Source organism: Notechis scutatus, chromosome 9 (assembly GCF_049901735.1).
Source record: "Notechis scutatus isolate UNSWTSFEM ecotype Mainland chromosome 9, rNotScu1.2, whole genome shotgun sequence".
In the NCBI taxonomy this organism is placed as follows: Eukaryota; Metazoa; Chordata; class Lepidosauria; order Squamata; family Elapidae; genus Notechis; species Notechis scutatus.
Genome location: NC_142017.1, coordinates 940,502 through 954,145, shown reverse-complemented (window position 1 = coordinate 954,145; position 13,644 = coordinate 940,502). Strand labels below are relative to the sequence as shown.

The 13,644-nt window shown below is 53.9% G+C and overlaps 1 protein-coding gene across 3 annotated transcripts in view; it reads left to right on the top strand.

The window, feature by feature from the left end:
• The window catches only part of ACSF3 (acyl-CoA synthetase family member 3), a 30,720-nt gene that overhangs the window by 4,021 nt on the left and 13,055 nt on the right, over nt 1-13,644 (top strand). For all 3 annotated transcript variants that reach the window (XM_087971359.1, XM_087971357.1, XM_087971358.1), the window contains exons 4-6: nt 4,177-4,331; nt 5,429-5,574; nt 8,554-8,666. In XM_087971359.1, the coding sequence (XP_087827485.1) occupies nt 4,177-4,331; nt 5,429-5,574; nt 8,554-8,666 (414 nt within the window). The remainder of the gene's footprint in view (nt 1-4,176; nt 4,332-5,428; nt 5,575-8,553; nt 8,667-13,644) is intronic.

Genomic DNA, 13,644 nt, shown 5'->3' with positions numbered 1-13,644 from the left:
CTCCAGCCTTGGTGGCTCACTGAAGGAGGCCGCCCCGGCTGCCGCTCTCGAGCTCTGGCCCTCCCGTTCTCCTTCACTGAAGTCAAAGTGGCAATGTGCAAATCTGTCTCCACAGCAGCTGCCGCTTTGCATCCCCTGCGGGGTTTCAGCCTAGGATAGGTGCCTGCCAAGAGGGCTGCATTGCCAAGGGAAGGCAGCCAACCCCGCTCTGGCTTACTGTGCTCCTCTGCCAGCCCCCTCCACTTGCGGCCCCCTGCTGAGGGCTGCGGCCATCTGAAAGGGTTCAAAACTAGCCTCCCTTCTCCAACCGGGGCTGTTTCTGCAAGCATTGAATCAACGGAAGAGCTGGAGTCCTGGGTGCTCCATCACTGGAGGTCTTTCAAGAAAAGGTTGGAGCACTGTTTCTCTGGGGTGACCTAAGGACTCCTGCCTTGGGGGCGGGGTTGGACTAGGAGGTGCCCAAGGACCCCTCCAGCCCTGAGATTCTGCGAGTTGTGGGAGGCAGGCTGGGCTGAGGCCCCCCTTGGGCTGTGCCAGTCGAGGGCAAGCGCCGGCAGCTCTCCAGAAGGTCCTTTGCTGGGCCAGCATCATTGTCTGGGTGTGAGAAGGACGGGCCAGAGACCAGCCGCCTGCCTGTTGTCCTACGTGCAGAGAAGAAGAAGAAGAAGAAGAAGGAGGAGGAGGAGGAAGAGGAAGAGGAAGAAGAAGAAGAAGAAGAAGAAGAAGAAGAAGAAGAAGAAGAAGAAGAAGAAGAAGAAGAAGAAGAAGAAGCGTTGTCCAGCGAGCCTTTGTGTTGCTTTGCTGTTGTTTACTCTTTCCCCTGTCATTATTTGTGCCAGAGGCTCCCGAGGGAAGTGTTTTCATTGACGTGACAAAGGAAGTGCAGGAGGGCAAACGGTGCTTTCTTGTTGCGTTTAACACAAGTTGTCTTTAGATTCCTGCCTATTTACAAAGTGCCCTTTGCTTCCAGAATTGGCCCTCAGCAAAGCTGCGGTGTGTTTCACCGGAGGATTTCTCAGAAGGAGCTCTGGGTTTTCCTTCAGCCTTTTGTGTTTCTGTTTCTCTGCACCTCCAAAGAGCAGTCAATTACAGAGTGATATAAAGGAGCCGCAGCAGCTTTGATGGCCGACATGCCAATCAACGCAAAGTCAGGACTAGCCTCTAAAGCAGCGGCTGCCGCCACCGAATCTGCCTTGAGTGATACTGGCACGGGTTCAGGAGAAACCGCAGCAGTGCACCCAACCTTCCTAATCACTAACAACACTTCATTATGTGCATTAAATACTTTATTATTACAGTGTTCATTAGATTACTTAATTCGCAGCATGGCCCCCTGGTTGTAGATCGTAGATATGGGGGGGGAGTCGAGTCATTTGCCTACCCTGTCCGGTGCAGGGCCCAATGCGGCCAGGCCTCCGCTTACCCCGGCCTTGATTTCCTTGCCATCTGTCCGGGAATCTGTCAGAAGCAGCTGGAGCGTTTAACGGAACGCTGTCTGGGGCGGCTCCCCTTGACAGGACGGGCGGTGGCAGAATGAGGCCCACGGAAGCTGCCCTTCACTCGGCACCAAAAGTTTCTGTGGGGCCTCAGGGGGGGCTCCGTGGGGGCAGCAGCCAAGACGAAAAGGCCGGGGCCTCCTTTCAGGAGTTCATCCGAGAGACGGGCCTTTCTGGGTCAGGGGACGTCCCGACTGGCTCCCATTCTGCTGTCTTCACTTTTAACTCAGCCCAGAAGTGGGAAAAGGAGCGTGGAGCACAGGTTTTGCTTCAGGACGAGACTGGCACCGATCGGGGAGGCTCTTCCGTCTTTCTGAGGCTGCTGTCCCAGCTCCCTTGCCTCCCCCCCCCCCCGGGTGAGCAGGCTGGGAGACCCAAACAGATGGCTTGCAGAGAGAGATTTTGCAGGGAGGCCGAGGCCCTTATCCTGCCCTGGCTTAAGCCTGTGACCGGCTGCTTGGCGAGGCCAGGCCTCGAGAAAGAGACCGACCGAGGAGGCTTCTCCCTGCAGAACAGGGGAGAGGAATTGGATTCCGAAAAAGGAAGGACAACTTCTGCAATCTCATCTAATCCTCTTCCCATAAATATTCATCTTATTTCCTGTCAGCAGAAACTTGACATGACGCCCAGCTCCCTCCAAATTTGACTGTTCTTGGAGAGTTCTGCCTGTCCTCCCCCCCAGCACCATGAAATTGATTCTGGTTTTTCTCTCCTGCTTCCTGCTCGGAGGGGGATGCTGGCATTTGAGGGGCAGCCACCAGTGGTCGATTTCCTATTTCTATTTCTGAAATCCCCCCTTGGAAAAAATAAGTTATTGTTTTCCTTTCCTTCTTTTTCAGAACTGCCATTTGTCCTCAGCTTCTGCTGCAGAGTAATGCCTTTTGATGTCGAAAGTGGAGAAGGGAAGAAGGGAGGGAGAGATTATTAAGGGGAAAAATAGGAAACTGGAGCCTGTCATATTTTGTTAGATTCCTGAGGCCGGGGAAAGTGTTTGCTCCTTTGAATGTGCCATCAGCAGAGCGGGGGCTTTAAAAGTGGAGGTAGCCCGCAACTCGGAAGACATAACTAAGCGGAGAGATGAAGGCATGATTAAAACCGAGCCGTGCTCAGCACAGAAACCGTCTGAGGGTGTAGCAGACAGCGAGGAAGCCCCCCCGGAGGAAGCTGGGTCCCTCTGTGGGCATCCAAGCATCCCCCCCGGGCCTAACGTGGCAGCCCGGTTCCCTGGTCGAGAGGGGTTGTGCCCCTGCCTGCTTCTTGACCTGGCACGGGCCCTCCCTGCCCCTGTGCTGACCCCTGGACTTGGCTGCCAGGTGGGTCTCCGTGGTTTTGTTTGCTCTTCTGGCATTTGGCTTGAGTTGGCTGCTCTCCCCAGTCAAGTCAGGGTGCCCCCCAAGGGAGAGAAGGCGGCAGTCAGCGTGCTGAGGGAGGGCAGCGGGGAGGGGGCTCCGAGGCCGGGAGGGTCCAGGGGATCATGCTGGGAGCGGAGGGGGCTCAGCTGGGTCGCTTGTGTTGTCAAGGGGATCCTGAGCTGTCTGGATTAACGGGAAAGCGTTGAGGGCTTCCGGAACGCCCAGCCAGCACGGCTTTCCCAGAGCAGAGCATCAGCCCATCCTGCCTGGTAATGCCAGCACTGACTGGCAGGAGCTCCCAGCCTTCCCGCAGGAGAGGCTCTTATTGGGCAGACCGAGGAGAGCTCGGCTCTGTTCCCTTGGTGGCCTCACCCGGCTCAGCTTCCGGAGAGGTCAGATGGATGCTCCCCCTGCAGCCGAGTATTCTGGGTAATACATTTATCCTGTCCCAGCACTACATGCCCAGGGAATAAACGTCGGCTGCCGAGGAAGGAACTCTCCGCCCAGGGCCCCTTCGGGGATGGCTCCCACAGAAGCCGATGAGGAGCCTTCGCTCTCCACTAAAATCCTCGCCTTCCCTCCCTCTGCGGGGGACTAGAAGATGCCCTCCGCTTCCTCCTCCTCTTTCAGGCAGCCCAGCTCCTCACTGCCACACCTGCCGCCTTTGTCTCTCCTTTTCCTACCCACCTGTGCTTCGGCCAATGCCCGCCATCACGAGTTGAGTCCCAATTTGTTCACGCTTAACCTTTAACAAAGAACCAAGTATAGGGCGGTGGGCTTTGGCGGTGGGAGTGGAGGAAGCAGCAGCCTTGGGGCCTGCCTTTCCCCCGTGCAGGCGACTTTGCGCCCAAGAAGGCTGGAAGGCCCCCAAGTGTCATGAGTTGTTAGGAAATACATTTGTCAGCAACAGGATGGGAAAGGCTGCCATAACAGAGCCGAGACCGCCCTTTATTTATTCATAGGTTTTTCGTTCTTCCTTAGCTCGCTGGGGGAGGCCAGCGGCAGAGTTGGGGGCAAATTAGCCAAGCTTAAATATTCATGGAGGCTCTGACTCCTCGGGCTGACAGCTTGGGGAGGCCCCAGTGATCTGCCTGGATGGGAAGATTTGACTCTGTCACAGGGCATTGGGGACCAGCATTCGCCCTGCTTAGTGTGGCTTAGTGCCGGCTGGTGGTTTAGCTCCCCAATGACCTGATGCTCCCTCTGTGGACTCTTCCTCCTCTGGGTCCTGCCTGCGGCAGAGCCCCGAGCGCCTGTGGGCCTTTGGGCAGAGGGATCTCCCACGTGTGCAGGTGGTGAAGCTGCCGCTTCCCCTTTCTTCCTGCCAGGTCTGGGAAGCCCTGCTCAGTCTCCAGCCCCCCCGGGTCAACGTCTTCATGGCAGTGCCAACCATTTACAGCAAACTGATCGCCTACTACGTGGAGCATTTCTCTCAGCCACGGGTCCAGGACTTCATCCATGCCGTGTGCCAGGATCATATCCGGTAGGTGAGCCCTTTTTGTCTCATTCCAGCGGAGCAGCCCAGCCCTTTCTTCGACCCAAAGGCCCGGGGTCCCCTCTCCACCTGCCCTTCGGGGCAGTCGGATCTTCTCCAAGCCTTCGCAGGGAGCCTGAAACTAAACCCTTTCTCGCCCAGAACTTCCTGGTGGAGCTGGAGGCTGGGCTGTCCCCACCGGGAAGTGAGCTCAATCCAAGGCAGCCTAGGGAAAACGCCAGCTTTCAACCCAAAGGGCTTAGGACCCGGGTGGGGTTGGGCTGCCGCCTCCTCCTCCACTCATCGACCCATCCCTGGAGATTGTTCTTCCGAGCCTTTTCCTTGGCAAGCGCCATGAGCCACCCGCCTGGTGTCATTATGGCTGCCTTGCAGGGCAAGCCCAGAGCCAGTACGGTTAACAGGGATATTTCTAACCAAGAGCCATTGCTTTTTATGGTCCATTTTGGAGCTGTGGGGATGAATGGAAAACAGGTCTCGGGCTGGAGGGAGCCTTGGGGCTCAGTGAGTGATGCTACCTGCCTTTCCAAGGCCATCGGAGGCCCAGCAGCGTTGCACTCCCTGCGGGGGCCCAGCCAGGCGGTGAGAGGGGATTTCCCCTGGAAGGCTGGAGCTGGTCCTCCCCCTGCGGACCCTGCGGACCCTCTGAGTGCAGCTTTCCCTGCGAGAGCAGAAGCAGGGCTTGCCCAGCCTCACCACGGCTGCCACTCTGGGTTCCAGGGTGGAAACGCTGAGCCCGTTCCCTCTTCTGGCAGCCGTCCAGGCCTCGCGCTGACGTTCCCACCTTGTAAGATCTCCTGGCGGTACATGGCGATGGCTGTGGGGCATCTGGCTTCAGGGCAGGCTGGCCTGAGGAAGTGGCTCACGGCTTCCTGGCCTGGGCCTGGTCCAGAGGCGATTTCCACAGCCAGGTGTGTGAAGGGGGCTTCCTGCTTTGCCCTGGCTGCGGGAGTCCCTCCCGAGAGGCTGACCTCCCTGTTGGAAAGAGGCCCCGGTGCTCCCTGTCGCTCCTTGGCTTGAGCTGGCAGCAGGTCCTCTGCCCCCCTGCTTGCAAGGTGCCTGATGGCCGCTGGCCTTTCTGCTTTCAGGTTGATGGTCTCGGGCTCCTCGGCCCTCCCAGTGCCAATCCTAGAAAAATGGAAGAGCCTCACGGGGCACGTCCTCCTGGAGAGATACGGGATGACGGAGATTGGGATGGCCCTTTCCAACCCACTGCACGGTCCTCGTGTTCCAGGTGAGGCTCTGGGGAGAGTTTGCAAACTGCTTCAAAGCTCGTGGGGCATCACTTTTGATCCTGCACGTTGTAGGCATGAAAAGAAGATGGATCCCTCAAGGCTGCAGTAGCAGGACCTGGGTGGAGCACCATGAGGCAAAGCCAGGCTTCTCCCCCCCAGGAGACCTCAGACGGTCCCTGCTTTTAATTAGCACGTGTCCCAACCAACCCCTGGAACCCCCCAAGGCCCAGGGACGGCTCCTTGATCATCGGGAGGGTCCGTAATGCTCTCCTCTTGGAGATCCTGGCCTACAGGCTGACCTTTCGCTCATTTCTCCTGAGGGCAAAGCAGTGGACGTGGAGGACTGGAAGAGTAAAGTCACCACCCCACCCCCAAAATTAAGGACATACAATCTTTGCAAGGGGTACAAAAATATACATTAAGCCGGCTCTGTAGTCCCGTTTTCTGCTGCAAGACCCTTTCTGTGAGAAACGTCCGCACGAGTGTAAGGAGCCCCACATCCCCTCTGTGGGTTTCCCAGAGACATTTGGGGGGGAGGGTTAGACAGACTGGCCTTTTCACTTCCATAAGGTCCAGTTCGGCAGCTTTGAGGGTTGCGTGGACCGAAGCCTTGGAATTTTTCTATGCAGGGCAGATGCTTGCCTTCCTTGTAGTGCGGCCCCTCCGGAAGCTTCCATGTGTCACGAAGCTTTCGGGGGGGCCACGGTACAAGGAAGATCTCTCAGGCAGTGGGTCTTTTTCAGGTGAGCCAGACTCGCCCGAGCTGCATTACCTGAATCCCCCTCCAACATCCCATTTATCACTGAACTCGGCTTGTGTTTCGCCCTTCAAAAAAACAACAATCCCCCGAGGCAGTTAATTATCTCTGCTGCTCTGCCTTGAGGTATGTTTGATGAAGGGCAAACCCCAAATGGAGTTTGGTGATCAGCTGAATCTCGGAGATGTGCCTTGCCGCTGCAAACAATTGGCACTCTTAAGGGGTTCGGGGTAGGTAGCAACGGTCCTGCCTCACCCGCTTCCACTCGGCAATGGGAGGAGGAGGAGGAGGAGGAGGTTGGGAACAGTATTGGGAGAGGCAGGAGCTTCAGCACTGGACAGCTCCTTCTGCAGGCGGTTGAGTGAGCAGGCCCTGCCGTGTCCATATGGAACTTGGCCGAGGGGCAACGCTCCCTCCCGCTTTCGTGGGCTTCTCTCTCTCTCTGGTGCAGGCAGATGCCCGAGCAGAGGCATCCATGGGTAGAAAGGTTAATGCGGTAGCCATCACAGTGCAGTCAAAGGTCCTCCTGTCTTCAACGTGAGCTTTGATGGCACCATTGCCGCTGCCATCTTGGTGCGGCCTCCGTCCTTTGAGGGAGAGCCCCTGGGTCCCTTGCCTGGGTGTTTCACCGCTTGCTCTACTTGTCCTCCCCAGGTGTGCTTGGGCATGTTCTTCTTATGTCCCCTTGTTGCCCTTGCGGAGGCATCTCCCTTTTTCCAGCTTTCCCCTCCCCCCCGTAATCTCTGGTCCTCAGCAAGCCCCCGACCCCAGTGCTTCTTCTGTCCAGGTGCTGAGATCTGAGGGTTGCAGGGAAAACCTCTTGCTTAAGAGGCGAGGATGCGAGAGCTGGAGAGAGAGAGGCGTTTTGATTGTAGATGGTTAAACCTCTGCTTAAAATGCTTCTGTTTTCTGCAGCCCTTTCCTCCCCCCCGCTCCCCCCCTCCTCCCCCCCCTTCCCCCAATCCCCCTTGGTGTTGTTACCATGAAGGGAGATGAATAATTCATGGGGACTGAATGCCTCGCTGGGCCTAATCACCACTTTAATTGGAGGTTTAGATCAGAGGTGGCTAATAGCTCCTGCAGAGGAGGCTCCTTCCTTGGTTGTTGACAGCCAGCGTGTCAGGCGCTTGGTTGTTGGCCTGTTTCAAGTCTCCCAGGACATCGCCATGCCTAGCAGCCTCCCGGTCCCCCGACACCAGAGGACACGCAGCCCAGGGCCAATTAAAGGTATCAGGGAAAGGCTGACAACTAACTTAAACAGAGGAGGAGCCGGGCGACTAATAGGGTCACTCCTGGCGCTGACAGCTGCCTGTCTCGGGATGGTGGTGGAGAGCCAGCTTGACAAAGGTCCAAGAGCCCTTCCCTCGCAGGGCCAGCGCTTTCTTCCTGGTTCCCTGGTTAAATGCCAGAAGTAAAAAAGACACCCGAAGGCTGCTTCAAATGATTTCTTTAACTCTGGATGTGCTTTTGACTCCCCTTGGCTCCCCTCCCCTATCTCCGCTTGCCTCGCCCAGGAGCCGGATTGGACCCTCCGTTACCCAGGCAGACTTAATTTTTAAATGTCACTTGGGCCCCCAAAGCGAGAGGTATTGTCTTCACACAAAGACTTTTAATTGCCCTGCCATCCTGGTATCACTATAATTAACATTGTCTGCATTTCCCAGCTTTTCAGAGACCTCCCCTTACAAAGCCTTGTCACTTGGAGGGGTGGAGGAGGGAAGCCATCAGGCGGCTCGCTGTGAAGCTTCCTTTATGGAGGTGTCTCTTTGGGTAGCCCAGAAACGGAAGGAGACAACTAAAGACCGGCTGTTTCCTCCCGGGGAATGGCAGCCTCGTGGAGGGGGTTCTCGCCCCTTTGCCATAAGGGGAGCAAAGTTAAGTTGCTGAGCTGCCACTGGAGCACCAACCACCCTTGCAACCTGGCCATAAATGTTCTGCAAGAAGTCTCGCCCCCTCGTTCCCCCTTTATAATTGGCGTTGGAGGAATCGGGGTCGAAGCCCAGCGGTGTCCTCGGGGGGCTGGGGGCTGGGGAGGGCATCTAATCGGCGGCTAATTGGCACAAGGCAGTCCAGAGGGCCAGGGTGGAACCTTTCCTCCGGGTGTGTTTGAGCAAACGACCTGGGACTCAGTCCCTCTCACCTGCTGGGCGACTCCCAGGGCTCGTTTCCTGTTGGGCTCTTCTCATCAGCTTTCCCTTTCTCCCCCTTTTCCCTTCTCCAGGATCGGTCGGGACTCCGCTGCCCGGAGTTAAGGTGCGCGTGGCCACTGGAAGCTGGACCAAGGATGATTCTGCGTTCTGCATCCACGCTGAAGGGGACGAGATGGGCACAACGGTAATTCAGTGGGCCTGGGGGGGATCAACGAGGCCTTGAGGGCCAGTGGGGGCTTCCTTGCTGTTTGCCATGTTGACCCCATCTTGCAGCTGAGGGGGAAGAAATGAGCTGAACCAGACACGCTTTGTGTGTGGAAGACACAACACACACACACACACACACACCCAGCTCCATTTTGAGTCTGTCCAGTTCAGGTCCCCAAGATAGAGCGGACCCCACTTTGCTCTCCTGGAAATCTTCACCATGTCTTGCTCTACACCAAAAAGGCCCAGGTGCCTCCTCACCAAGGCTCCTTCTGCTCTGGTTTTCCGTAACTCTTGGCACTCTGCTCTGTTTCTTCCTGCGAGTCGCGTTGGCCATGGAGGCTGCCCGTTGGTCACCCTTGGCTGGCCCATGAATGCCCCTGCTGCCTTGCCAGGCGCTGATCCAATGATCCAGCTGATGCCCCTTTTCCAGGGGACTTCCCCACTTCCTGCCCAGGGAGGCATGTCTGAACAGGGCCCAGGAATCCCCTTATGGAGCAGGGAGACGCTCCCTGCTTTCCTGGGTCATTTGAGTTGTAAGAAGGGCCTGGACACACACACACACACACACACACACACACCTCAGAGGCAGCATTTGCTCCTACTTCCTCGCTCTCTGCCAGCTGGGGGCAAAACGGTCTTAATCTTCACTGCATAAATCGTCAACACTTTAAACGGAGCTTTTCAGTTTGCAGGTCTTCAAGGCAGCTTACATCCTGGAATAAAATTATTCATAATAATAATAATAATAAGGTCCACATTTGACTGAAAGCAAACAATCAAACATTATTCAGCCAGCAGAAATAAGGGAAGATTACAGTAGCAATAGAGATTACGGTATTATTGCTAGCTGGCAGGGTGAAAGAATAAAATAGTTTTGATGTGGAAGGAAGCCTCAGCGGCCACTTCTGAGCTTCGGTGCTGCTACAGAGAAGGCACACGGTTGCTCAATGAACCTGGAAAAAAAGATTTTGGATGATCATCTTAACTTTATATGCGTGTTTCATATAAAGGATAACATTTCTTCAAAATATACAATCATAATTAAAAGTTTATATTATCTCAACCCCTGTTAAAATACAATCTGCCTCCAAAAGTAATGATTGGTTATGCTCTGAACTATTTAGCCTTTGTTTCCAAAGTTCCTCAGTGCGATTTACAAGATTCAACCTGCAGCTGGAAGGTGGGAAGTCAGGTAGCAAAGGAACACCTGTGTTTAGCACCCCCTCTCCAGTGTCCTAGACTAAGCTAGCAACACCAGAATTGAATTGAGCTGGCCTAAGATACATTTCCATACAGCCATTTCAGAAATCATGAAGGTATAGCAAAATCATGTTGGCTTTCTTTGAGGTTCTCCTCTGAGGCTTTGTTGGTACATCCTACTGCCTCCAGAAGGCCTGGTCAGAGGTTGTAAGCAGCTTAACTATTTTAAAATGTAGAATGTCACTGCAGGTGGCAACGTTGGCTCTTGCCTGATCGAGGAAATGCTAAAAGACCCAGACCTGATTAGACAGGGGGAGGGGAGGGGAGGGGAGGGGAGGGAGGGGAGGGGAGGGAGGAGGAAGGAAGGAAGGAAGGAAGGAAGGAAGGAAGGAAGGGAAGGAAGGAAGGAAGGAAGGAAGGAAGGAAGGCTGAATGAACACGAGTGTTCCGGTCTCTCTGCTTCAAGAAAAGCCTGGGAAAATCAATCAGCTCTTTAAAACTGAATAGTGCTTCAAGTGTAACCTCCAGAATTTCTGATCGATTTCTATCCCTCCAGCTTGCCACATGTAAATGTTGAGGTGGTTTCTTTTTGTAAACTGCATATTTGTCACCTTCCATAACAAGGAGAAATATTTATTTTGGGATTCTTCATGTGTTTTGGGAAAAAAGATGGTTTAGTCATAAGAATTGATTTCTGGTGCATCCCCCATGTAAACAGGAAACGTAGAGATTTGCAGAGATTTGCAAACTGAATCCCATTTTTGAAACCTGCCGTCCTTCCCTTGTGCGCTTCTCCTTTCATTTCAAAATGCGAAGCCTTCCAAAATGAAAAGTGAGCTGATTGTATTATTCCCAGCCTCCTTTATGAAAAGTCGCCATTGCAACACCAGATGCGAAATGTGGCTTTTGCAGATTACAGCCTGGGCTGGGCTGGGGTGACTTTTGCCCTCCTCCTCCTCCTCCTCTTGCTCCTTCTCCTCGTAGTCTCCCCAAGGAGCCCCAAATTGGCCTCCTCTCTAGTTGTGGGGGGGGGCAGATGCAGCTTCCCAGTCGCCTTCTGCAGTCCTGCTGCAGGACACACAGCTTGGAGCAGAGATAATGCTGCTCGCTTGGAAAGGGAGCTGAGGGGGGAATTTTTAATTACAAGAGGGTCTGTGGGACCCGGTTGCCTAGGAGATGGGCAGTGTGCTGCTGAGCACTTTACTCCCAGCAATAGACAGCGATTAAAAAGTTTATTGCTACCTGATGCCTGGTTGCTGATGTTTGGCGGCACGAGGGGCTCTTTGCTGTCACGGAAAAGTGGCTGCAACGGGCAGTGGGCAATTATCTAGACAAAAAGAATTGTGTGTTTTGGGAGAGGAAAGGAAAGGGGAGAAAATGCATCTGGGTTTTTTTTTTGGGTGGGGGGGTGGGGGGCGGAACAAGAACAACTTCCTGGAAAGGCTTTCTGGATTTCTTAGATTGGCCCGTGAAAATCTGGCTAGTTGATTGTCTCCTGTGGTCAAGGCAGGCCAAGTCACCTGGCCTGGGCAGGAGGCTGGCAGGAGAGCTGGCCAAGAAGAGCTCGTGGGATGAAGCCACAAGCTGTCTTCTCAAAAGCCCATTTCTGCCCCCCTTAAGAGACAGTTGAAGCTTGCAGGCATCAGCCCTCCCAGAGAAGCAGCTTAAGGAACTCAGTAGGCTGAGCGAAAAGGGATAGTTAAAAAACAAAACAAAACAGGAAAGCAGGTAGAAGGAACAGAAACAGGACGTCCTGCATAATAGCTTGCCCAGAATCCTCCCCATTTCTTTGTGGCAGGTGGGACTTCTCTTCAGAAGGGCCTCTCTCCAGCTGACCGTTGACCGCCTGCCTTCTCCAAGAGGCTGACCTTTGACACACACACACACACACACCCCCAGTGTTAGTGGCCATGGCTGCATCTTGTGTGCTGAATGCCTTACCTTGACACCCCCCATCTCTGCACGCAGGAGCATTTCAGCAGCCTTTGGACTTTTGGGGTGCAGGAGATAAAATTCTTCGTCTCGCTATGGATGAACCGTATGCAAGCAGGGCTGAGTCTCTCTCTCTCTCTCTCTTTTGCTGCTCAATCTTAAAACTGATAGTAAGCTGATAGTATGAAAGGGGGGGGGCTTGCTGGTGGGTGTGGATAGACTCTAACTCAGAGAATGGGGTGTGACCAATGTCATCTGGCAGGGTGAGCCAGGAGGGGGCACCAATTAAGAACCCCCGACTGTCTGTGGTTTCCCCCCTCTCTCTCTGATTAAAAATTGTCTATTCAGATTTCTGATTTTTGTTCAGAAGGTGGATTAATAAAACAACCCATTTATGCAGATAGAACGAGCAGAAGTGATGGGGTGTTTTTTTCCCCCTGCTTAAATCCCACCCACCCCCCCAACCTCTTCTCTGCCAAGAGGAAACTTCCTAGTATTCCTTAAGTATCTTGATTCAGGTAATTATTTAATTGCAAATATAAACCAGCAGCGCAAACCCTTTGCATTTTTAACCAGTGCCAGGCGGCAGGGATGGTGGTCGTGGGAGGAAAACGCCTCTGTGGAAGCGTGTCTTGAAAAATTAAATTTTATGGCTCTTCCTTTGTGCTGGTGATGGTGGAGGGAACAGCTGCGGTGTTTACAACGAGCTCCCTCTGGCCAGATTAACGTTCCTACGTGGGGCTTCCTTTAGGCGGAGCGTGTGGACGGCCACAAAAACTGTCCAGGCTTCACTGGGCCACCTGAAGGGGGGGCCACAGCCCCTCACGTAGCCCCTGTGGATCTTAGGGGGGAGCCCTTCACTTGCCCCACACACACACATCAGGGTCCGGCTGCTGCCCTTGATAAACTCCCCCTTAAATTGGGAGGAGGAAGCCTCCAGTTCAGAGGCCTCCAAACTTGGCAACTTTAAGACTTGTGGACTTCAACTCCCAGTTATGCTGGCTGGAGAATTCTGGGAGTTGAAGTCCACAAGTCTTAAAGTTGCCAAGTCGGGGACCCCTGCTCTAGTTCATCCCTAGTTTCATCTGGGAGGAGCTTTTCTAACAGCCATTCTAAGTATCGTTGTTTTTTTTTTAAAAAAAAAATGGGGTTGTTTTATGCTGTTTCAATTCTGGTTCTAATGGTCAAAACACCCAGAGGCATGTTTATGGGATGGGTGGCCGTATGCATTTATTAAATAAACGATTGATTGCTGGGTTGGGGGACAGTGTTGTGTGTCTTGGCTGAGGACGTAGCCCTTACACCTGGGGCAGGGTGGGGGCTGGATTTTAGCCCTCCGTGATTCTTGGGAATGATTAGAAATTACCTGTAAGAGAACTCTTGAGCCCCTGGGCCTTGGGAGGGGAGGCTGTGTCAGGAGGGGCTGGCTCTCCCCTCCCTCTATAGCCCCCCCCCCCCCAAGACTGCCTGCTAATAGAGAGGTTAAAAAAAATGGAAGCATTGAAAATAACCATTTTGTAATCAGCTGGATTTCTCCCTTCGGAGAATTCATTATAACCTTTTTTTATTTCCACACACGGCAAATGTAATCTTATCTGGTGCACCGTCTGGCCTAGCGAGCTCAACTTGCCGGATCTGTTTTGCACCAGAAAGCTATCAAAGGCCAGCCTTCCAGGGCACGAGCCGTGCCTTGGTGTTAAAGTTGCTCGAACGCATTAAAGCAGCTAAAATGTGCATTAAAATATGGCATTTGGAGAATAGGATATCTATGCAATTAGCCATCTGATGCTTTCAGCAGCTGCTTGTAAGTTAGATCCGGT